Below are 26,290 nucleotides of genomic sequence, written 5' to 3' on the forward strand. Positions count from 1 at the left end.
CGGAGGACGACGCAAGGTTCTCGTGGAAGCGGCCACTGAGGGCGCGGCATTCTTGCAATTGTTGCGCCCGGCTCCAACAGAATAACCAATAGGAGCCGCGGCAGCGCCGCCATTCTATCGAGTTCGTGGCACGCCCTACAACTTCCTCCATTGTCCTTCTTTCCGGGATTCTCTGCGAGGAAGGATGGCTCAGAACAATTATTTTGGGTTTACTCACGGCGGAACGCAATATGGGTACGAAATCGATTGCATACCATAATTATTAAGTAGCTAGTGTTAAGTTTTTCGAAAAATCGTGACGGTAACTACGTTGGCGGGAGTAATAATTGTTCGTTAAAATCGGTGCACGCGAGAGCCCAACCGGCTTGGCCGCCATTTCTTGCTGAGAGTAGAGCGTCCATCGAGCGTCTCTCCCGGGCACGGATCCGATAGAGGTCTTTTTCGTTTTGCCCGTTTCCATTCCTCATTCTATTTCTTGTCTGTAAGAAAACCTATTATTCTTTCGAACAGAGCGACCAGCGCAGCCGCTTATCAGACTGGTCAAGCGGGATACGCAGTAACTCCAGCGGCAACTGCCGCCACGTACACTCAACGACCCGCTGCTGCTGCGGCTACAGGTTACGAAACCTACCAAGCGGCCGCTGCTGCAGCCGCTACTGGGACCACGTACGCTGGTAAGTATATTTTAATCACCTTTAGTTCTATATTTTCTCCATTTCATAAAGTATTCAATTTTCATATTCAGTTCTTCAATTGCATTAAAGTTTCACAGAAACATTCTTAATTTATGCTTTTCTTTATAGCTGCTAATCCTGGTACTGTGGCTCAGACATACGATTACGGTTACGGACGTGCTGCACCTGCAGCTACATACGACGCTACTAAAACTTACTATCAGCAGCCCGCAGCAGCTGCAGCAACATATACTACTACAGAAACACATTATCAAGCTGCAAAACCAGCATATAGTACAACTAGTGCTTATACAGGGACAGCAAGACAGGCTACTACTACTGGACAAGCTAAAACATACCAAGCCTCGAGTACAGCGTACCAACAATCTAACCCTACGCAAAGTGCTACTTATTCTTCAGGATACACAGCACCTGCTGCACCTGCTGCTACACAATCAACAGCAACAAATAGTAAGTTTTTTTAAATCACATATTTACATATATGTTAATATTTTTCGCCAAAATTGAAAATCCTATGTAAATGTCCTGCTAACCGTGATGTAGGCACTAATAACATGAAATTGATCCTCTGGCTATTCAAATTGGTACACATGAATGATATATGATATTCTGCTAACATTTTAAACTATAATGTGGTTTAAAAGTTTAGCAGAATTGAATTTCTCTAAAATTACAAAATTAACACTATAAAGAAGTTTGAGTACTATATAACATACTTGATAAATATTTGGTAAAAAAAATAAAAGGAAAATAAAGTATTTATTTTGATGGGTACAAGTTAGTAGAATGGTTCCATGAATACAAAGGATTGACTCCTCCAAAGTTTGAGGTTTCAATTTCATTTCCCTTAGAAACGGCGAGTACAACGTATTCCGGCTACGACGCAGCGCTATATAGCGCTGCGACTATGTATGTAGCCCAACAGAGTGCAAACAGCAATTCAACTAACCAGAAGACTGGAGGTTGGCAGGCCTACACACGGAAGGGATTTGGCACTGGAGGGGGAGGGATGAAGGCAATGCGGCCCAAGCAGCCTCCTAAGCCTCAACAACTACACTATTGCGATGTCTGTAAAATCAGCTGTGCCGGACCTCAAACGTACCGTGAACATCTGGAGGGCCAGAAACACAAGAAGAAGGAAGCTTCGCTGAAAGTACCACAGCAACCACCAGCGCGTGGAGCAGGCAACAGTCTACGTTGCGAACTTTGTGATGTCACATGTACTGGAAATGACGCGTATGCTGCTCATATTAGAGGAGCAAAGCATCAAAAAGTTGTTAAATTACATACTAAACTTGGGAAACCAATACCAAGTGCAGATCCAACTGTTTTGAACCCAAAACCAGCAGCAGCAGCAGCTAAAACTGCAGGAGCTAAAAAGCCTACAGTAACAGCTACTCCTAAAATTAATTTTGTTGCTTGTAAGTAATTTGTTTTAGTAATAACCATAGTAGGTTTATATACTTATTGATATCATATGTGATGTTTTACAGCTGGGAATTTGGGAACTGTAAATCAAAATCAAACTGCAGAAAATAAGGCGGAAGAAATGGCGACAGAAGAAACTGTGGAAGAGACAGCTGTTGACGAGAGAGACATTCAACCAGTTGGTCAAGAGTATATAGAAGAAAACAAATCAGAAGATGGAAAAATTATAAGCTTCAACTGTAAACTTTGTGAGTGCAGATTTAATGACCCCAATGCCAAAGATATGCATATGAAAGGAAGACGGCACAGGTTTGCTTATAAGAAAAAAGTTAATCCTGATTTAGTGGTTGATATGAAGCCAAGCCTAAAACAAAGGAAAATGTTAGAAGAAAAATTTCGCAGACAACAAATGCGAGATGAATATTTACGTCGTAGAGAAGAAATCAATCAGTTGGGACCTATGGGTCCAATGATGGACGAAGAAATGATGTATTGGGAAGAACGGCGACGTTATGAAGAAGAATGTGAATATTATGAATGGTATCGACGTTATGGACGTGGACCTGGAGTTCCGCCAATGCCACGTCCTTTCCCAGGACCACCTCCAATGATGATGTTCCCTGGACCTCAAAGAAGGCCAGATTCATCTGATGATAAACATGTTTTAGCTCATCATACTACCATTTATCCTAAAGAACAGGAACTGCTGGCAGTTCAGAAAATTGTTTCACATACTGAAAAAGCACTAAAATTTGTGTCTGATACATTAGCAGAAGCTGGTAATTATTTTTCCTATTCTTGTTTTTTTCTTTTCTTTTTTTTTTTCTTTTTTTTTTCTTTTTTTTCTTTTTTTTTTCTTATGCATTTATGTTAGGGATAAAATATTTTTTTTTTTAACAGGCAAGAAAACAGCACCACCTACTACTAATGCTACACCAACAACCCCAACTACAACTGCACAACAACCACAGCAGCAACAACCACAGCAACAGCAACAAAATGCAGAAATAGCGAAAACTAAGGAAGATCCTGACAAGAAAAAGACAACAACACCACAAAAGGAAGATGGTAGTGATGGAAATTTGTTTTCATTCCAAAAGGAAAAGGAAGATTCAAGGATATTACGAGGTGTAATGCGTGTTGGCAATTTGGCAAAAGGACTTTTATTGTCTGGTGATAACCATGTTTGTCTTGTAGTTTTGTGTGCAGAAAAACCAACACGGTTAGTTAAAAGAAATTATCTTTTTATATAAATATTTTTATCTTATATACAAATTTGTTTATAAATACTTTCTTCTTTACAGATCATTATTAAACAAAGTTGCTGAAATTCTTCCTGCACAATTGAAAATCGTAGCTCCAGAAGATACTTACAATGTTGGAAAACATCCAGAATCAGCTGCATTAACTGTTTCAGGAGGCAGCGTGACTGTTAGCGTAACACTTACCAGTCCTTTAATGCGCGAAACGCCTAAACCGGCCGTTGCTGCAGGTGATTTGATCGTTTTATATTTTCGTAGTGGCCAAGAAAAGGATAACTTTGATAATTTTAGAGATTTTACAGAAAGCATCTTTTATTTTCATGCTACTTTCTCGAACATGTAGTTTGACTTCTGTTTGTTCTTTTCATGGCCCGAAAGCTTCTTTGTAAATTTTTTTAAGCACCAGGATGATGCAGGGGCAGCCAAGGACTTCAACGGTTGCCAGTGTATATACGCTCTAACATACAAAATTCCTTTTCTTTTCGATATAGCCGCATTTTAGTGTGTCCACGACTGAGTATGATGTGCACTTTTGCAAAGAATTAACATAAAAACAATGTAAGAGCGTACATAGAAATATATCAACAGCCATTTTTTAACGGAAAAGAGAGAGCGTAAACTTGATACGATTAGACGTCGTTTCCCTTCGTTTTAAGTTAATTTGTAGTAGTATACTTTATAAGTTCTGTCGATAATAGTTAAGCTGGAGTCTCCATTAAGGAAAAGAATATGCTAGTACGAACGTGGACACGCTTTTGGTATGAGGAAACAACGCTGAGGCAATCTTAAAACTATGGACTTTTTGATCATGCATTAATAATTTTAAAGAAAACCCTCTATCATCGAATGTTGTACGCATAATATACAATGCGCACTCAACTCCTTATTCTTAACCGACGATTCTTTTGATAGTGTTACTTGAACGTTTAATTTTGAGTAACGCTGTCAATATAAGTAAGAAACGTCGGTCGTTCTTTTATAATGCGAAAAAAAGGACGTCCACGAATAGGAGTGATGCATCATTGTTGTGTACTACATTCGATTAGGTTTATTTTTGTTTCAATGTTCGAGAATGTTCTAGGCTATGCCCTCAAGTTTAATGTACTTGAGTTAAAACATAATTATATATAGAGGGAAAACCCAAGTTGGGCATGATCAAACACTCTAAGTGTTGTCTAAGCGTGTTGTGCTTTCTTTGTTGGAATCTCAGATAATGCTGGACAGCAGCAACAGGGAGCTGCTCAACCGCAAACAACGCCCGCGGCGCCCGCTGTGACGAAACCAGATCCACCAGATGTACTTCCCAAGGCTAAGTGTTTGGAGGCTTTAGCTGCACTCAGGCATGCCAAGTGGTTTCAGGTTTGAATCAATCAACTCTCAGTTCAAGATCTTGAATTGTCAATGCCATTTTGTTGGCACTAATGACTGTTTTCTGTTATTTTTTCCTGATACGCGAAACGCGTGCAAGTTGTCCTCTCTCTCTGTCCGCAAAAAAGAGCAGTCTTAGAACTTCCAGCCTTGTGACAATTTTATTTTTATTACCATCTATCTTCTTGTTGATATGATTTTGACTGAAACGTTTATTTGATCACGTTTGATGTTTTAGTTTTGTAGGTTTGCCAATCCACTTTATTCATTATATTGCAATTTTTAAAAATCATCAAGGATCTGTGTGAAGAATTATTTGTAATTTTTAATGTGTATATATGTTAGTTACTATAAGTGGATGGTAGTGGCAATATTTGGCTATTGGCAGAGTTTGGTTAAAAAAGGAAAAAGAATAAAAAAGAGGAAAAGAAGAAGTATATATATAGCATACTTTCAAAAACAGGAAGCATCGAACGTGTAATCAGATAGTCTCAGGCAAGAAGTTTAAGTATTATGTAAGTGTAAATTGTAGCATTTAAAATATTAATGCACATCAAAAGCATTTACATTTGCTTTACTTCAAATCATCAACATCCAGAATAATAGGAAACTATTTGCGGAAAATCGTGTAAAAACTACGTAATTTCTCTCCAAAGGATGTAGTTTTGTTTGTTTTGTTTATAATGCACTAAACTGCTTTACGATGCTTATGATCAAGCTTATTCATTATTCTGGATTTATCTTAATGCATTGTAGCCTAGACTGAGTCTGTTCTAGGTCTGTCTTAGAAGTTCTTAATGTTAGCGTATTGTTCTTTATAAATATGTACTTTGTTTGATACTTCCTACGTAATGTGCGTTGTAAGCACTAGTAAATATTAAAAGACAGACAAGCACAAACACACAGTGGTGTCATAAGTATATCGGGTGTTTTTCAGTTATAAGTTGAATAGTTCTATTTGGCAGTTTGACACAAGTGTACAGTTTTTCTGATACGTTGCACTTTTTTTTAAATATTATGTTAGGTATTAATTGTTCAGGAAATACTTAATAAACACCCGATAATTTTGATATGGGCTAATACTTAGGAGCTATAGGCACGAGGCTGGGAGGATAGCTAAAGCCCACACAAAGCAAATTAAAAGTAGTTTAGGGCGTCGCCTCTCCAGAAGACTCAGAGACTTTAACGTGTATATTAAATTGTATGTACTAAAATACTGATCGTATTTAACAGGCTAGAGCAACTTCGCTGCAGAGCTGTGTTATGGTTATTCGCATAATGCGTGATCTTTGTAACCGTGTACCCACTTGGGGACCATTAAATCCATGGGTTAGTATGGAATACTATCTTATCATGCAAATACGTCATTTGAATATACTAAAATTGAATTAGAGTAATGTAAATATTTAATAATATTCCGGAAACTAAATTAATATAAATGAGAAGGTGATAAATATCCTTTTTAGGCACTAGAACTGTTAACTGAAAAAGTGATTAGCACCGCTGGAGGACCTCTTAGTCCAGGTGAAGCTTTAAGAAGACTTCTGGAATGTGTTGCTGGAGGAATTTTACTTCCAGGTAGTCCAGGTATGTATTATAATATATTTCTACAAATTAATGTAACTAATAAAAATATTTGCATTTTTAAATTACGTTATAAAACAAGATGATGATTCTGATGACGAGACTGAGCATATTGTGAAATCTATTGTAGATACTAAGATTGAGTATTTCGATTTTTGCGTCTTCATAGAATGCTTCACAGTATTGCATAGATGATTGGCAATCTGATTTTTATTTTCTATATGTAAAAGCCTACACAGTATGTATGAAAACGATGTAGTTATAAATAATACATTTTTGTATAGGATTATCTGACCCATGTGAAAAAGAACCGGTTGATGCAATAGGCAATATGACAGCCCAACAAAGAGAAGATATAACTGCTTCGGCGCAACATGCTTTACGATTGGTTGCATTTCGTCAAATCCATAAAGTTTTGGGTATGGAACAACTTCCACCATCTAAATATAAGGGCCGATATGCTAGGAAACGAAGACGTGATAACAGTAACGGAGAAGGAACAGATAGTGAGGCTTCGAAAAAAGATAAAAAAGCAGAAGAGATCAAAATGGAGACTGACTCCAAGTAGATCTACCAAAATATTCGCTTTATCGATTTACTCATAAATTATATAGTATAAGAAACAAATTTTTCTCGTGTCAATTGCTTGTTCAATGAGGTGTTTCTATACTGGAAAGATATCAAAGTTTAAAACAAGACTAACGATCTATTAATACGATGTTATAATTATTTGGAATGTGAGTCTCCCTTTGGACAACCAGTGGCACATTGTTTTAATTCGCAATCATGATTTTAATAGCGAAAGAAATTATTAGGTCGGATTATATCATTGTACCTTGACTTTATTTTTGGATGTATAATAATATCGTCAAATTGTCGCGTTTCTATTAGGACTAAGTTTAATATTTTAATGACAAAAAAATTAGGTATTGCTTCAATTTTGTTAGGAGCAACTTAATTTTTTAGTACGTTCAAAACATCTTTACAATAAGGAATACAATACTTCAGTTTTAATTTGTTAAATTCATTTTATGTAAGCATTACTTTTCAGTGTTACTTCGAAAATATGGATAATGTTATTTTTAAGGTAAATAAGAACAACATTTTGCAATTATTTTACTAGAGATTTCTAAAAACACGTACGATCTTTCCCAAACAGGCAATTGGTACGATTAGTTCCAGCACTAGGATTTTGTCGAAGGAAATGATGAATGCGTTAATTAGTTTTGAATTACTTATTTAGCTATATTTCAAAGTCACAATGTATGATGAAGTTTAATAGAAAGGGTGGTAAAACTGAACATTTATAAGTTTTGAAGTTAAGAGTAGGTTAGTTTGTATTGAGAATTCGTGTGTATGTTGTGTGTGTAGTCGTAAAGAAGTGCAGAATGTTTCCTTGCACAAAACAACTCCTAACACCGTATGTTCAACACAGCGTGTAACTGATACACGCAGAAGATTCCAAGAAAGCAGAGTTGAAAATCAATTATTAAAATAGACGCTTTGCTGTCCAATGAGGGTTAAGTGCACGTGTCAAGAATTCCTAATATTTTGCTGTAGTTTGTTTAAAAATATTACAGGAAATCGAAAACTATTTCAGAATGTTCATATTTAATAAATTTTGTTCTGACACAGTGTATGAATCTTCTGTTGTACACATGCAAATCCTCTTTGAATAAATCGAACATGCATGAGATACGTATAAAGTTGTCTTCACTTCCATATTCCTTTGCATATTAGAATATTGTATAAGAGCTTCTACAATAAGATAAATTAATAAATATTCTCTTTAGTAAGAAGGCCACACACACAATAGCACTTCGATTGTACGATTATAATTACTAGCTAATTTTTTACAAGAAGAATAACTTGTCATACAAAGAAAGTTAATTTATTTTTGGATGGCACCGAGTAGAACTGAGACTGATATTGTATTAATTTTTTAATAAAAATAGTAAAAAATAGAAGGTAAAATTAAAAGAAATTTAATTTACATTTAATTTAAGGATGTAATTTGTATAAGTTATGAACATAATTTCATATGACATTCTATTTGGTGCAATTAGCATTTTCAAATAAGGATGTTAACAGTGATCGAATCTTATAATTTCGATTTTTTCCTTCATATAATCGTACATCTATACGATTTTTTAATCAGACTGAGCTGACACGTGCTTTGAATCAACATAAGGTTAAGCATTATGCCACTTTAATTTCCTGTTTTACAGTATTAATTAAAGTATATTTGTATATATTCGAGCTACATGATATGTGTATTTTTAATTTATTATTATCTTTTGAACCAAATACTAATGTAATGCGCTTATATCTGCAGGTGTTTTACAAAGAAAATTCGCAAACTTTTTCCAGTCGGTATTCAAACCTGCAAAAACCCGTGCGTAGAGCCTTGTGAGTTTCGGATATAAATAATACATATTATTCTTTTCAGTATTAAGAACTTGATGATATACTGAAATTAAGGTAGGAATTACGTTATATATTCATTTCATATAGAGAAGCCATACAGAGAAATGTTTGTTGTGCCATTCTAATTATACTTTATTTTTAAGAACAATATGCAATTTATACAATGTGAAAAAAACTGTTTCATGTTTTACCATAGACATATTTCGATAATAAGAAGGTAAATATTCATATTGTTCTTAGTGTTTAGCTATGAAGTCTGCGAGTTTTCGTTTTGATTTTTTTTTTCTTTTTTTTATATTAATTATTTGTAATTACCGATAAATTACGTAATTGTGTAGTTAACTAAAACTGATTACTTCGATGTTAATAATGACATATTAAATTAAAAATGTAAATAATTATTATAAGTAAATACTTGTTTTGAAAATTGTCATGTATTTCATGTAACAAACATATAAACAAAATTTTAATCTATTCTCACAGTCATAATTAATTTAATTGTTTCTTTTGTATTTTTTATTAAAATCTCAATTCCGGTAATGAACATGAAAAATTATACAAGATAAAATGCTGATTTCTTTGTGTTTCACTATATTTGGTAAGTACTATTGACAAACCTCTCTTGCTAGAAAATATAAAAATAAATAAATAAATGTTATGTCATTTTCTGTTTCAGTGTTCAATTTAACTAATTATTTGAATATGTATCACATACGTAACATTCAAACATTCACAAAATGAATTTTTATTAACAAATATTCGATATAGTTCTGATCGTTTCATCAATTTATTACCGTAATATAATTTCAGCATTGATTGAATTATAAAAATCGTAAGTTACTTTGTGTGAAAATCCTTATAATGATAGTTTTTTAATTAGTTTAATACAAAAATAGTATAGCTAATTTATATTGTTTAGAAGTATTTTTAGTATTTACAACATAACCTATACATGCTGTATCTATATAACTCTCTAAATAATTAATTTCTTGGAACATATATATAATTAGTATACTTTTCAGAAATGTAAATCATAACGAAATTACTGGAAAAAGCATCGTTATGAAAACAATGAATCATCATTTTTCTTTGTTTAATAGGTTTATATGCGCCCTCTATGAATATATTGTTATTAAAACGTGACAGCTTAAAGAAGAATACATATAAATAAAATTTTCGGTCAAAGAAATCATACAAACAAAAATAAAAATATACTTCAAATGATTTTATAAACAAGATTAATTTAACAAAATTCACTAGACAAAGAACATTTTTTGTGTTTGAAACCAATCACACGTAGCAACGTCAGAGACTCAATGACGATACAAAATATAATCCAATGGGAATCTTCGAAGAAATCTTCTGACATGTTTGCGCATGATCAGTACAACTTCCATCATTGACATAAAAGGAACGTTTACTGTGAAATCCGTGCAGTCCTGCAGGACATTTCAGAGTGATTTTAGTGTAAGAACGTGAGACTTCTTAAATTTTATTGAAATTTTTGCTGCATCATAAACTATTTTTAAGGAAGGTAAGAATTTTGATCTATCAGCGTTGCAATATTTTACTCCTTCATAACATATTTTATTTCTTAGTTAGTTTCTTAAGTCTATAATTTTTATGTTTCTTATTCTAAATTCCTTTAATTTATTATGCGAATTATTTCATATATTTAAAAAGAAAGTAACATGAGAAATACAAAATAACGAAGTACAATAACTATTATCTGTAACACATTGAAAACCATTCCTAAACTTTTACTTCATTTCTTAATAATTGCAACATTTTATTTTCCATTTGTATGCGTAATGCATAATAATTGATAATATAACTTTAATATGTAAAAATGATAAACTCATTTTTCGAGAAAGAACATTTATCACTTTCTTAATAATTGAGTCGCTGTGTGAGTAACGAAGACAAAATGGCCGTTATTGATTCATCGCTGTGACGCCATTATGTCTATCATATTTAGCACGTATAAAGGTAACGCACATTTTACGAAGCTTATGAACAAATACTATAAAAAGAAAACAATATTTTAAACTTTAAAACAGATTTACAGTATTTTATAAATGTTAGAATCACACTTTAATAATAAAAATAATTTATATTTTTTCATTAATTTCACGAATTATTTTATTTCTTTACCAGATAAACATGCAGATCTTCGTAAAAACACTGACAGGCAAAACAATAACCCTCGAGGTTGAGGCATCAGATACAATTGAAAACGTTAAAGCTAAAATTCAAGATAAGGAAGGTATCCCACCTGATCAACAAAGATTGATCTTTGCTGGTAAACAATTAGAAGATGGTCGTACGCTTTCCGACTATAATATTCAAAAAGAATCTACCCTCCATCTTGTACTCCGACTTCGAGGTGGTATGCAAATTTTTGTCAAGACTCTCACTGGGAAAACTATAACCTTGGAAGTTGAAGCTTCCGATACAATCGAGAACGTCAAGGCTAAAATTCAAGACAAGGAAGGGATCCCACCTGATCAACAAAGATTGATCTTTGCTGGTAAACACTTAGAAGATGGTCGTACGCTTTCCGACTATAATATTCAAAAAGAATCTACTCTCATCTTGTTCTTCGACTTAGAGGCGGAATGCAAATTTTTGTCAAGACTCTCACTGGGAAAACTATCCCCTTGGAAGTTGAAGCTTCCGATACAATCGAGAACGTCAAGGCTAAAATTCAAGATAAGGAAGGTATTCCACCTGATCAACAAAGATTAATTTTTGCTGGGAAACAATTAGAAGATGGTCGCACGCTTTCTGATTATAATATTCAAAAGGAATCTACGCTGCATCTTGTACTCCGACTTCGAGGGGGTATGCAAATTTTTGTCAAGACTCTCACTGGGAAAACTATCCCCTTGGAAGTTGAAGCTTCCGATACAATCGAGAACGTCAAGGCTAAAATTCAAGATAAGGAAGGTATTCCACCTGATCAACAAAGATTAATTTTTGCTGGGAAACAATTAGAAGATGGTCGCACGCTTTCTGATTATAATATTCAAAAGGAATCTACGCTGCATCTTGTACTCCGACTTCGAGGGGGTATGCAAATTTTTGTCAAGACTCTCACTGGGAAAACTATCCCCTTGGAAGTTGAAGCTTCCGATACAATCGAGAACGTCAAGGCTAAAATTCAAGATAAGGAAGGTATTCCACCTGATCAACAAAGATTAATTTTTGCTGGGAAACAATTAGAAGATGGTCGCACGCTTTCTGATTATAATATTCAAAAGGAATCTACGCTGCATCTTGTACTCCGACTTCGAGGGGGTATGCAAATTTTTGTCAAGACTCTCACTGGGAAAACTATCCCCTTGGAAGTTGAAGCTTCCGATACAATCGAGAACGTCAAGGCTAAAATTCAAGATAAGGAAGGTATTCCACCTGATCAACAAAGATTAATTTTTGCTGGGAAACAATTAGAAGATGGTCGCACGCTTTCTGATTATAATATTCAAAAGGAATCTACGCTGCATCTTGTACTCCGACTTCGAGGGGGTATGCAAATTTTTGTCAAGACTCTCACTGGGAAAACTATCCCCTTGGAAGTTGAAGCTTCCGATACAATCGAGAACGTCAAGGCTAAAATTCAAGATAAGGAAGGTATTCCACCTGATCAACAAAGATTAATTTTTGCTGGGAAACAATTAGAAGATGGTCGCACGCTTTCTGATTATAATATTCAAAAGGAATCTACGCTGCATCTTGTACTCCGACTTCGAGGGGGTATGCAAATTTTTGTCAAGACTCTCACTGGGAAAACTATCCCCTTGGAAGTTGAAGCTTCCGATACAATCGAGAACGTCAAGGCTAAAATTCAAGATAAGGAAGGTATTCCACCTGATCAACAAAGATTAATTTTTGCTGGGAAACAATTAGAAGATGGTCGCACGCTTTCTGATTATAATATTCAAAAGGAATCTACGCTGCATCTTGTACTCCGACTTCGAGGGGGTATGCAAATTTTTGTCAAGACTCTCACTGGGAAAACTATCCCCTTGGAAGTTGAAGCTTCCGATACAATCGAGAACGTCAAGGCTAAAATTCAAGATAAGGAAGGTATTCCACCTGATCAACAAAGATTAATTTTTGCTGGGAAACAATTAGAAGATGGTCGCACGCTTTCTGATTATAATATTCAAAAGGAATCTACGCTGCATCTTGTACTCCGACTTCGAGGGGGTATGCAAATTTTTGTCAAGACTCTCACTGGGAAAACTATCCCCTTGGAAGTTGAAGCTTCCGATACAATCGAGAACGTCAAGGCTAAAATTCAAGATAAGGAAGGTATTCCACCTGATCAACAAAGATTAATTTTTGCTGGGAAACAATTAGAAGATGGTCGCACGCTTTCTGATTATAATATTCAAAAGGAATCTACGCTGCATCTTGTACTCCGACTTCGAGGGGGTATGCAAATTTTTGTCAAGACTCTCACTGGGAAAACTATCCCCTTGGAAGTTGAAGCTTCCGATACAATCGAGAACGTCAAGGCTAAAATTCAAGATAAGGAAGGTATTCCACCTGATCAACAAAGATTAATTTTTGCTGGGAAACAATTAGAAGATGGTCGCACGCTTTCTGATTATAATATTCAAAAGGAATCTACGCTGCATCTTGTACTCCGACTTCGAGGGGGTATGCAAATTTTTGTCAAGACTCTCACTGGGAAAACTATCCCCTTGGAAGTTGAAGCTTCCGATACAATCGAGAACGTCAAGGCTAAAATTCAAGATAAGGAAGGTATTCCACCTGATCAACAAAGATTAATTTTTGCTGGGAAACAATTAGAAGATGGTCGCACGCTTTCTGATTATAATATTCAAAAGGAATCTACGCTGCATCTTGTACTCCGACTTCGAGGGGGTATGCAAATTTTTGTCAAGACTCTCACTGGGAAAACTATCCCCTTGGAAGTTGAAGCTTCCGATACAATCGAGAACGTCAAGGCTAAAATTCAAGATAAGGAAGGTATTCCACCTGATCAACAAAGATTAATTTTTGCTGGGAAACAATTAGAAGATGGTCGCACGCTTTCTGATTATAATATTCAAAAGGAATCTACGCTGCATCTTGTACTCCGACTTCGAGGGGGTATGCAAATTTTTGTCAAGACTCTCACTGGGAAAACTATCCCCTTGGAAGTTGAAGCTTCCGATACAATCGAGAACGTCAAGGCTAAAATTCAAGATAAGGAAGGTATTCCACCTGATCAACAAAGATTAATTTTTGCTGGGAAACAATTAGAAGATGGTCGCACGCTTTCTGATTATAATATTCAAAAGGAATCTACGCTGCATCTTGTACTCCGACTTCGAGGGGGTATGCAAATTTTTGTCAAGACTCTCACTGGGAAAACTATCCCCTTGGAAGTTGAAGCTTCCGATACAATCGAGAACGTCAAGGCTAAAATTCAAGATAAGGAAGGTATTCCACCTGATCAACAAAGATTAATTTTTGCTGGGAAACAATTAGAAGATGGTCGCACGCTTTCTGATTATAATATTCAAAAGGAATCTACGCTGCATCTTGTACTCCGACTTCGAGGGGGTATGCAAATTTTTGTCAAGACTCTCACTGGGAAAACTATCCCCTTGGAAGTTGAAGCTTCCGATACAATCGAGAACGTCAAGGCTAAAATTCAAGATAAGGAAGGTATTCCACCTGATCAACAAAGATTAATTTTTGCTGGGAAACAATTAGAAGATGGTCGCACGCTTTCTGATTATAATATTCAAAAGGAATCTACGCTGCATCTTGTACTCCGACTTCGAGGGGGTATGCAAATTTTTGTCAAGACTCTCACTGGGAAAACTATCCCCTTGGAAGTTGAAGCTTCCGATACAATCGAGAACGTCAAGGCTAAAATTCAAGATAAGGAAGGTATTCCACCTGATCAACAAAGATTAATTTTTGCTGGGAAACAATTAGAAGATGGTCGCACGCTTTCTGATTATAATATTCAAAAGGAATCTACGCTGCATCTTGTACTCCGACTTCGAGGTGGTATGCAAATTTTTGTGAAGACTCTCACTGGGAAAACTATAACCTTGGAAGTTGAAGCTTCTGATACAATCGAGAACGTCAAGGCTAAAATTCAAGATAAGGAAGGTATTCCACCTGATCAACAAAGATTAATTTTTGCTGGGAAACAATTAGAAGATGGTCGCACGCTTTCTGATTATAATATTCAAAAGGAATCTACGCTGCATCTTGTACTCCGACTTCGAGGTGGTATGCAAATTTTTGTGAAGACTCTCACTGGGAAAACTATAACCTTGGAAGTTGAAGCTTCTGATACAATCGAGAACGTCAAGGCTAAAATTCAAGATAAGGAAGGGATCCCACCTGACCAACAAAGATTGATTTTTGCTGGAAAACAATTAGAAGATGGTCGTACGCTTTCCGACTATAATATTCAAAAAGAATCTACCCTCCATCTTGTACTCCGACTTCGGGGTGGAATGCAAATTTTTGTCAAGACCCTTACTGGAAAGACTATTACGCTCGAAGTAGAAGCATCTGATACGATTGAAAATGTTAAAGCCAAAATTCAAGATAAGGAAGGTATTCCACCTGATCAACAAAGACTGATCTTTGCTGGAAAACAGTTAGAAGATGGTCGCACGCTTTCAGATTATAATATTCAAAAAGAATCTACCCTCCATCTTGTACTCCGACTTAGAGGTGGTATGCAAATTTTCGTCAAGACACTTACTGGAAAGACTATTACGCTGGAAGTAGAAGCATCTGATACGATTGAAAATGTTAAAGCCAAAATTCAAGATAAGGAAGGGATCCCTCCTGATCAACAAAGATTGATCTTTGCTGGAAAACAATTGGAAGACGGTCGCACACTTTCTGATTATAATATTCAAAAAGAATCTACTCTCCATCTTGTTCTTCGACTTAGAGGCGGAATGCAAATTTTTGTCAAGACCCTTACTGGGAAGACTATTACACTCGATGTTGGAGCCACCGATACAATCGAGAATGTTAAAGCCAAAATTCAATATAAGGAAGGGATCCCACCTGATGAACAAAGATTGATCTTTGCTGGAAAACAATTGGAAGATGGTCACACGCTTTCTGATTATAATATTCAAAAAGAATCTACGCTTCATGTTGTACTCCGACTTCGAGGTGGTATGCAAATTTTTGTCAAGACTCTCACTGGAAAAACTATAACCCTGGAAGTTGAAGCATCGGACACAATTGAAAACGTTAAAGCTAAAATTCGCGATAAGGAAGGTATCCCACCTGATCAACAAAGATTAATTTTTGCTGGAAAACAATTAGAAGACGGTCGTACACTGACCGACTATAATATTCAAAAGGAATCTACGCTGCATCTTGTACTCCGACTTCGAGGTGGTATGCAAATTTTTGTCAAGACCCTTACTGGAAAGACTATTACGCTCGAAGTAGAAGCCTCTGATACGATTGAAAATGTTAAAGCCAAAATTCAAGATAAAGAAGGTATTCCACCGGATCAACAAAGACTGATCTTTGCTGGAAAACAGTTAGAAGATGGTCGCACGCTTTCAGATTATAATATTCAAAAAGAATCTACCCTCCATCTTGTACTCCGACTTAGAGGTGGTATGCAAATTTTCGTCAAGACACTTACTGGAAAGACTATTACGCTGGAAGTAGAAGCCTCTGATACGATTGAAAATGTTAAAGCCAAAATTCAAGATAAAGAAGGTATTCCACCGGATCAACAAAGACTGATCTTTGCTGGAAAACAATTAGAAGATGGTCGTACGCTTTCTGACTATAATATTCAAAAAGAATCTACCCTCCATCTTGTACTTCGACTTAGAGGTGGAATGCAAATTTTTGTCAAGACCCTTACTGGAAAGACTATTACGCTAGAAGTAGAAGCCTCTGATACAATTGAAAATGTTAAAGCCAAAATTCAAGATAAGGAAGGTATTCCACCTGATCAGCAAAGATTGATCTTTGCTGGTAAACAATTAGAAGATTGTCGTACGCTTTCCGACTATAATATTCAAAAAGAATCTACCCTCCATCTTGTACTCCGACTTAGAGGTGGTATGCAAATTTTTGTCAAGACCCTTACTGGAAAGACTATTACGCTCGAAGTAGAAGCCTCTGATACGATTGAAAATGTTAAAGCCAAAATTCAAGATAAGGAAGGTATTCCACCAGATCAGCAGAGATTGATATTTGCCGGTAAACAGCTAGAAGATGGTCGCACGCTTTCTGATTATAATATTCAAAAAGAATCTACCCTCCATCTTGTACTCCGACTTAGAGGTGGTATGCAAATTTTTGTCAAGACTCTCACTGGGAAAACTATTACTCTCGAAGTTGAAGCTTCCGATACAATCGAGAATGTCAAGGCTAAAATTCAAGATAAGGAAGGTATTCCACCTGATCAACAAAGATTAATTTTTGCTGGGAAACAATTAGAAGATGGTCGTACGCTTTCCGACTATAATATTCAAAAAGAATCTACCCTCCATCTTGTTCTTCGACTTAGAGGCGGAATGCAAATTTTTGTCAAGACCCTTACTGGAAAGACTATTACTCTCGATGTTGGAGCCTCCGATACAATCGAGAATGTTAAAGCCAAAATTCAATATAAGGAAGGGATCCCACCTGATCAACAAAGATTGATCTTTGCTGGAAAACAATTGGAAGATGGTCACACGCTTTCTGATTATAATATTCAAAAAGAATCTACGCTCCATGTTGTACTCCGACTTCGAGGTGGTATGCAAATTTTTGTCAAGACTCTCACTGGGAAAACTATAACCCTGGAAGTTGAAGCATCGGACACAATTGAGAATGTTAAAGCTAAAATTCGTGATAAGGAAGGTATCCCACCTGATCAACAAAGACTGATCTTTGCTGGAAAACAATTGGAAGATGGCCGTACGCTTTCTGATTATAATATTCAGAAAGAATCAACTCTGCATCTTGTACTTCGACTCCGTGGTGGTCGATGATTCCACATTCGGATCTCACTTTTATAAGTTAAATTATATCAAATAAATTGAAATACATTTTTTTACTTTTATTCATAATAGCTATTGATCATGTGATATAATACTGTTAATAATATGCTGTAATAAATAAATCCCATATGAAAAATTATTTTTGTTTTCTCTACATCGTATAAATATAGTGGTAATGCACATGTAATGACTAAGGTTAAATGATTTTCAATACTGTCTTTAAAAATTGTTGCCTCTAAATTTATATAATTTCAACCTTGATTTGTAGGTAAAAATTCTATTAATATTTAGTTGTGAACATTACATATAGATGTCGCACCTAAGCAGTTTTTCGTATGTCAAATTTTTAGAACAAATACTTGTTTCTTAATGTGGGGTGAATAGAGTCCTACAAAATGTTTATGGCATAGTTGATAGAAAGTGTTGGAAAATGATTATGGTTCATATATAAAATTTAGTTTAATTTGGAAAATAGTATATTCTAAAAAAGTGAAACCAAATTACAATGTTTTATCGTTATTAACCTAATATAAACGAACCTCATTACAAAATAGTAATATAAAATTAGTTTTATGGGAATAAAAATATTTTCTAGCCATACTTTACTTTCAAATCGATCGGAATGGTATGAAAATTTACAAACATTATGTATGTTCCTAAATCAGACACATATTTATTCAATTTATTTGTCCTTTGTAAACATATAGATTTGTACGTAAATCATGATAATTCGAACGACAATGAGCTATACTCCTTGAACGTTTCGTTATATTTTATCCAAATTGAACGAAATTGAACGAGGCGATGCATGATGATCAGTGGCACTGGCGATGATGCTCAGTCTACAATTATTTATACTTCAGCTGCTACGATGCATACGCGCAGCAATTCGATTAAAATTTTCATGTGTTGACGAGACATAAACGAATTTCAGAGCATTTCAGCTTCAGTGAGTATCTTAATATTATTCGTTGAAATTACGAAAATTGTTGTTCAATTTTGTTATACTTAAAATCTTCGTGTATAAGATAGTCTATAGTTTCTCGATGTACATATCTGTTACTTTTGTATTGTTTCGAGAGCTTTCTCGAATCACGTTATTTTGTGAAGTTCGAAGCATGTTCAGATGACGGTTTAAGATAAAATGATAAGACAATTCAAGACTCAAAATACATTTATGAATTCGAATTAAATAATAGTTATATAAGATTGCAGTTTAAATAATTTCTTTGTACAATTATCAATTTGGGTTACAAACGAAATATTGTTTAAAAGGGCATAGTTAATAATAAATCCGAAAAATTATATTTTTATACATTCATACTTCTCAGTAATTTTATTAATTTGATCTTTTGAGGTTTTAATAAATAGCGTGAAGTACATTATTATCGACATTTGATATATACAAATTAAGTAACAATTATTTTTTATACGAACAATAATTAATTACATGAATATATAGTTAAATTTATTTATATTGTAGTAATATATATATATATTTTATTAATTTAAATTTTCCATTATTTTTTTCAGCTTTGATCGTGAAAATGACAATTAATATACGGGATATTACACAAATGATACATTGTTTAATTAAAACTTAACAGCAACTTAATTTCAGATAAGCGGTAAAGCGAAATGAATTTTTTGTACTCACCAGGCACTAATTATCATTCGAAACACCGCCTTTCACTGCTTAATCGTGTTAAGTCGTTTCTCAGCTCTCCGTTCTAATTAATTTTCCTCGTTTCGAGTCCCGGTCTGGGTATAACGCTTTCGGTAGCTCTAAGTAACTATCATATTCGTTACAAAGGATACATTTTCTCTTCCTGGCCATGACGTATACATTACATAGTCATTATGTAAAGAATTCTGATAAACATTTCTAAAGAGTCGTTACATTAATCCTCTTTTTTACTTTTCTAATTCTTTCTTTCTTTTTTGGCAATTTCTTTTTCCTCGGTTGGATTCGAAAATTTGTTGATTATTCCATCTTGTTCCCCAATACGCAATCGTATGTGACGGAAAGAAAGTACCATGTGGTTTCAACATAATTTCCATCACAATAAATCGTGCAATTAATTTTCGTGCAGGTCGGATTTAAATTTTGATTAAACTGTATCGTTCGCGTTATTAATGTGAACGTAACTTGCATTTTCGTAGTAAATGCTGTTAAATAAGTTCATTTGTAAATACGAATCATTTTATTTGGTAAATCGTGAACCGGACTGAAAATTAGTAATTAATAATTAAGAAAAATAAAGCATAAATTTAAATCCAACTAAAGAAATAAACTTTTATTTTTGTTTTACTAATAGTAATACTTTTAATACTCAAATGGTAATCATTTTAACACTTACATTACAATTTATATCTTATTTATTATACTTTCATTCATAAACTTGATGTCACAAATTTATTTCAAAAAATAAATGTTTATTTCTATAATTATGTATAGAAGACATGCTATTAACACTTTCAAACTTTACATTATGATTTATAATTCATCCACATCTGATCCTAGGTTTCTAAACCATTACATTCCAATAAATTTTAATGGTATCAAACGGAAATCATTATATTCCTTTAAATACTAATATCGAACAGTTTCTAGTAACTCCCCAAGTGTTAATTGAAAATTTTCTAAATTATTCCAGTAGGCAAATTTTAACCTTTCTATATCCATATCGATACTTTCAAAATTTACAATTGTAAATTCTCAAATAAAGATACACTTCCAAACCTATCCATTTTCAGAAGTTCGCCCCTAAATTATTTCAGCTTAGAATCTTAACGTCTCATTCCCACCGGGTCACTTTGGCAGAAGGAAAGCGAAAGAAAGAGAAAGAGAGAGCCTCCTCCGAAAGATCCGCGATAATCCTGCAACGGTTCCCCCGCGTGAGGACACGGGAGAGCACGGCGTGTCTCACGGCGAAGCGTGTATCGCGTGTTGCCTAATGGTGGAAGGAAACGTTATCCAGAGGCGGGCAATGGACGGGCATTACTGTACGGCGTACCCTGGTAGGGCCGAGAGAAGTCAGCCTCCGGGATATGGACTCGTACTCAGTCTTCGAACTGGTCTCGTACCGCGCTCTATGCAGCGTGTCACACAGCCCCGCGAACAGCGGCAGCTTAGTTAACAACACCGCGTGCCGCTCCGCATCGTCGTCGTCGTCTCCACTGCCTGCTGGACCTCCTTGGTCGTCCACCAACTCGTTCACCAGTGTATCGTGCACGTCTCTCCTCCGTGGTACTTTTTCTTCTCTCTAGCCATCGCTGAATTCTCGTTGGATTCTCGCGGAATTCCCGCGAAATTCTCCTTGTACTCTCGTTGAATTCCGGTGGAACTGTCGTGGAATTCTTGTGAAATTCCCGCGGACCATTCGTGCAGTTCTCGGTGGAGTTTGTGGAATCTGGCTCCATAAACGACTGAAAGAAATTATTATTCAAGACGGATTCGAACAACGTTTCGATCAATAGTAACGGGATCTTCCGTTTACCTTGTGATTTGGTGAAGAACAACAGCTAGAACAGAGACTGTACAACATTGATAAGTGGATTTACCGGAAACGAGTCTTCGACACGGAGAATGACACAGAAGTAGCGACAAGCTAGTGTATGCAGAATAGAGAAGCGAGACTTCCGCGACAAGACGATGGGCCTTCTTTTGTTGATCGGATTGCTTCCCCTGATATCAGGTAAGATTCTTATATTTCCGACGAAGGCCTCCTTTGGCAGACTGCTTCACAAGGGCGCGTTTATATTGTCGGATTATGAATATCGACTGAAGACATAATACCTGGCGAAGCAACGATGCCATGCGACAGAAAGGGATGTCGGAATCTGTGGAAAGAAGCAAATATTTAAAGAGGACGAAAAGATTCCTTGGAGAGAGTCTACTGGTGAACTTTCTTGGTTTTCGCAGAATATCCGGTATCTCGTGGTGAACGTGCGTCCACGTGCTCGTCTTATTTAAAGTTCTTCTTTTCCTTGATCTCGTTTTATGTTACTTGTCTATTTTATTTATTCTCGCTTTATCTGGATGCGAAGGTTATCAATTTTCGTTTGACCGTGAAAATACATGTACTGGATGCAACAGACGCTCATTATCCACACCGATCCTACGTACTCCCCGATGATCCCGTTGTCGATGAATTTAATTGCTACCAATCCCGGATGATTAACTTCGGGAGCATTAAAATATTTATTCTTCACGCCAGTCGAGAAGCATCGATAATGGCCCGATACATTATTTGGAGCGGACTTGCATGGAAGCGAGCTGCGCGCAATCCGTTGCTTTGCAGTAGTTTGAACGTTGTTTGTGGTGGAATATCCCGTGAATTTTCAGTAATATTTCCATTGCTGTTAATAATCCAAAAATGTTTATTTATTTCTATAATTAAAAGTTATTATTATTTTTATGATTTTCAATCTTCTATTACCTTTGAACTTTTATTTTAAGCGTAAAAGCTTTAGCCAAATTCGTTTTCGTAATTCTTGAACAATCGTTTAAGCAGATGTGTATGCAATGATAAATACCATTTATTTATTGCACTATTTTCGTTCACACAGAGTATATTCATGTTCAGAATCAACTGAAACTTTTTATCCACTCTTTTGTGGCGAACAATATAAAATGAGTCTAGTTGGATATGTTGCTGAATGTTTTAGATAAAGTTATATTATTGGAAAAATTAATTAAAATTGTTAGTAACCACAGAAAAATTCATTTATTAGATGCTTTTATTTGTTTTTCTTGGCTTTCTATGTTCTATTATCTTCGAGTTTTTTTTACTTCATACATAATTATATTTGTGTTATAAATTCATTTGGAAAATTTCCAATAATAGTGCTCTGTAAAAAAAAAAGGAAAAATATAAACATTAAAGTATAAAATTTTAAAGTATATAATAAATGTATACTAAAAATGCCTATCTTATTGTAATTTACACAAAAAGTCAATTATAATTAAAGTTTTTTTAATAACAAGAAAAGAATAAATTTTTAAAATAGAAATTTTCATATTTTCTAACTTTTTATAGAGTATACCAGTAGTACTTCTAAAACGGTATGTGAGTTAATATATATTATTGCATATATACTCATTGGTATCTATGTATATTTCGCCTTCTCATTAATGTTGGTTAATGGCGGCATTACCTGTGATTATATTATACTATTGTATTGCCATTACAGATTTTATTTGTAGCAATTATTAAACATTATAATTATATAATGTGAAACATTATAATTATCTCAAATTTAGATATCGTATGTAGAAAAAAGTATCAGTTATATAGAATTAACACCAATCTAACGAAGACACAGAGGCGTTCCCGGGAATATTTCACGAGGCGACGCAAACGCGTCGCACGTCTAGAAATTTCGGGAATTTTCGTCGTGCACGCCTGAAATATTTGCCAGTCCGTATTTTCGTGTAAACGCATAATCGGGAAAGGATACGCGATATTTCCCCCTCGGCAGGCACAGCTGCCATGAACACAGACAGCTTTTATTTTTCTGTCAACAACGCTCGCGCCGAGCTTTATTACGCGACGCGGGAGAACACGCAACTGCCTCCATCTCTCTATCAGACTTCCCTTTCTCCCTCGTCTATTCACGCCATCTTTTCTTCATTTACGGAAATTCCGTCGACACGGAATTCGTTCTGGTTTCACGGAGACTGTGCTTCATCTAAAAGTGTTACCATCTATGGAGGGAAACGAAAGAGAATAGCCTGCAACGAAACTTCATGCCATGAAAGATGTTCGATATGCAAATTATCTGTCGAGGAAATTGTCGGAAAATCAGTCTGTCCTGTGATCGTGTGTCTTGTAGTGCATGTTAAGCCAAAGCTATACCGGACAAACAAGCGCGATAACATAATACACATGTAAGTAATTAAAATGCAATTTGTCATTGCTAATTGATATTTTGCTCCATTTTCAATTATCGTTTAACGAAAACGTGTACGAATGAAATAGGAACACTGCGTATTATTATTCTTATGATGTACAATATCATTTCTCTACTTTGTCCTTTCATAATGCAATTATTAATATGTATAGGAAAAAGAAAATAATGTTGGTAAATAATTTCTTCTTAGAAATATAGAAGCCAGTATAATGCATTCAATTTGTTTCCGAATTTCAGGTTACAAAAATTCCATGTTGGACTAAACAATTCATTCGTAAAATATCAAACAGTCAACTACGATAGTTTGAAACTAACCTAAAACAGTATGCCCTGGCTAGTGACCAACAGCAATCGATACCGGTAAAATAATAAAACGACGAGGAACATTTAACTGTGTCGTTCACACTATACGTGCATGAACATATGTGAAGGAATATTTCTCTACGAATTACCAACAAATAATAGATTGTATTTGCAATGTTTGTTTGCACTCATTCGTGACGACGAATTTACATTTTCTCAGTATGGACGAATCGTCCACAATGATCATCCAAAATGAAAAGTTTAAATTCACCTTTAGTTATAGATTCGGCTGTAGATATAAACTCGGCTCGATATACCTGTAGGAAGCATTTTGGTCGTCTTCGATTGTTGCAAAATTCATTTTGAACAAGGAATACTTTGCTGTCGTTTCTGAAACAACTATCAATGGATTTTTTCATTGTCGACCAAAAACATAGAAAAGGCAGAGTTTTGCGGTTGATCTCCCTCTTTTAGCGTAGTATTGTTCACGTTGCTTGGTATCTCTATTTGCCAACTTCATTACCTGCTTGTGGTAGTGAGCTTTGTGCTTTCTCATGCGAACTCCTCCGTTTGATAACCGAATTGCGTTTAACAACGTAGCCAACTTTCTTTCTGTTTCATGCTTCTGTACAATACGATTGTGGTGAATCACTTTGTAGAGTTAGTGATCGTTGTTAATACTTGCAAGACTGGTGATACAAATTTGTATAATTGTATACTGTAGAATAGAAAGCTAATATATTAAAAAGATAATAGATTTTACATTCAGCAGATTATATTCGTGTTCGTATATCGTTTAAGGATCTATAATAATCTTTTTTGAAGATTTAATTTAGTTATTGAAAATATTTTTTTCAGTGCTATGGGTCTCACAACTGAAATTTCTATTCAACGTGAAGATCTGAAACAAATAAAAGTTATTGGAGATATATTAACAAAAAATTTCGTGAAATATTAAAAATATGTGAATATTTAAACCAATAAGAGGAAACTAGATTTATTCTTCGAAATTTTAAGTATCTATTATCACAGGAAATATTTGGATAGTTAATTAAGGTGTTCTTCTCGTTTATCAATTGGCATTAATGATAAAACTAAATTGTAGTATAATTTTTTGGACTATGATCTGTCATTGTCTCGTTTTCGGTTTCACCGATGTTACGAACTTCAAAGCAGTACAACGAGGGACCTGTCTCTCAACACTTGCGCAAGAAGCATCCTTCCCTCTCGACGTTTCGTGAAATTCTTTTTTTTTTTTTGGCCGCGTTTCCGCGAAGTCCTAGTTTCGGTGTCGACTATGAAACGTATGAGACTTCGTCGAATCGGGTGTTGTTATGACGGAAGTGTTTGGTTGTTAGCTTCCTCCATTGAACGATTCTTGAAATTTTTTTATCATTCTCCTTGTACTTTCCTTTTTCACCCTCATACAATGGTTGTAAAGGATTATAAATTTTTGACTTCTTGCTTCTGAAATTTATAAATCAATTAGATCTAAATATGTTAAATTTGTATAAATTAAATTTATATAGATTTAGTTTCGTGGAAATGAACGCGGAATTTCTTCAAAAAAACCATTTCATTGGAATGCGTAGGTATATGCAAATATTTTCCATATCTTTTATAATTCGAAGAAATATTTGCGAAAATTGTATACTTCTAACAAATAAAATTTTATGAAAAATTTGGTGAGATTGGATTTACAGTTTGAAGTCTTCGGTTCGGGAATATTGATATTACGATAAAGAAAGTTCTCTGTTCCACAGGGAGCTTTTAATTATGGCGGGGAACGAAGATAAAATTAAACTGATCACTGATTCACTTTGTGAATTATCTTCAAAAGTATTGTAATCGTGAATTGCTGCATTGTAAATGAGGTATTTATAGGAATTCAGTAAATTTTATCAAAGTACTAAATCTTAAAAGTGATTCTATCTAAATCGTAGCTGATCAATTTCCAAAAGAAGAAAATTTATTTTTCTGTCTTTAATCACAGTAATGTTTTACTTTTGCATTTTTAGTTACTTCACTTTTAAAACACAGATTGAATTAAACTTTTCTTTTTCTGTCAAATCAATATTATTTATCAAAGAAATTTCCGTTTACTTAACCATGTATAAGAAAATCATGCTCGTTAATACACATTTCTCCCATATAATGTCGCATCAGTCATCACTGCTATATTATGGTAATGGTATATACTAAGCTCTGGGGCTCGTCTTGGACAGCACTGCTCCAAATCGACATCAAATTGCCAGTTATACGCTACAACATAAACGATATGAGAACCGCT

General features: G+C 34.9%; 4 protein-coding genes across 6 annotated transcripts; 3 read left to right on the top strand and 1 right to left on the bottom strand.

Moving 5' to 3' along the window:
• The first annotated feature begins 26 nt into the window (after window positions 1-26).
• Window positions 27-7,212, top strand: Zn72D (Zinc-finger protein 72D). Of its 2 annotated transcripts, none has more exons than XM_017905837.1 (11): window positions 27-234; window positions 511-674; window positions 804-1,145; window positions 1,658-2,116; window positions 2,189-2,902; window positions 3,024-3,345; window positions 3,428-3,615; window positions 4,596-4,744; window positions 5,987-6,082; window positions 6,220-6,340; window positions 6,622-6,905. In XM_017905837.1, the coding sequence occupies exons 1-11, from the start codon at window positions 185-187 to the stop codon at window positions 6,903-6,905; spliced, it is 2,889 nt and encodes a 962-aa protein (XP_017761326.1). In that variant the 5' UTR covers window positions 27-184. The 2 variants fall into 2 exon arrangements, with proteins under 2 accessions (XP_017761326.1, XP_017761325.1); XM_017905836.1 differs by having other exon boundaries at window positions 185-234; window positions 1,547-2,116; window positions 6,622-7,212.
• A 4,121-nt stretch (window positions 7,213-11,333) lies between these two features.
• Window positions 11,334-17,917, top strand: Ubi-p63E (Polyubiquitin-63E). The gene has a single exon (XM_017905832.1). It carries the CDS (start codon window positions 11,383-11,385, stop codon window positions 17,770-17,772), a length of 6,390 nt encoding a protein of 2,129 aa, XP_017761321.1. The 5' UTR covers window positions 11,334-11,382; the 3' UTR covers window positions 17,773-17,917.
• Window positions 17,918-20,549: 2,632 nt separating this feature from the next.
• LOC108551605 (uncharacterized) lies at window positions 20,550-22,338 on the bottom strand. 2 transcript variants are annotated; one of them, XM_017905834.1, is made up of 4 exons: window positions 22,224-22,338; window positions 21,581-22,143; window positions 21,346-21,469; window positions 20,550-21,194 (listed from the first exon to the last, which is right to left on the bottom strand). In XM_017905834.1, exons 2-4 carry the CDS (start codon window positions 21,599-21,601, stop codon window positions 20,914-20,916), a joined length of 426 nt encoding a protein of 141 aa, XP_017761323.1. In that variant the 5' UTR covers window positions 21,602-22,143; window positions 22,224-22,338; the 3' UTR covers window positions 20,550-20,913. The 2 variants fall into 2 exon arrangements, with proteins under 2 accessions (XP_017761323.1, XP_017761324.1); XM_017905835.1 differs by having other exon boundaries at window positions 20,550-21,210; window positions 21,282-21,469.
• A 938-nt stretch (window positions 22,339-23,276) lies between these two features.
• On the top strand, window positions 23,277-24,052 carry LOC108551599 (uncharacterized). The gene is made up of 2 exons (XM_017905827.1): window positions 23,277-23,674; window positions 23,935-24,052. Exons 1-2 carry the CDS (start codon window positions 23,277-23,279, stop codon window positions 24,014-24,016), a joined length of 480 nt encoding a protein of 159 aa, XP_017761316.1. The 3' UTR covers window positions 24,017-24,052.
• Window positions 24,053-26,290: the final 2,238 nt, after the last annotated feature.

Source organism: Eufriesea mexicana, unplaced genomic scaffold (genome assembly GCF_001483705.2).
Source record: "Eufriesea mexicana isolate 0111107269 unplaced genomic scaffold, ASM148370v2 scaffold4756, whole genome shotgun sequence".
NCBI lineage: Eukaryota > Metazoa > Arthropoda > Insecta > Hymenoptera > Apidae > Eufriesea > Eufriesea mexicana.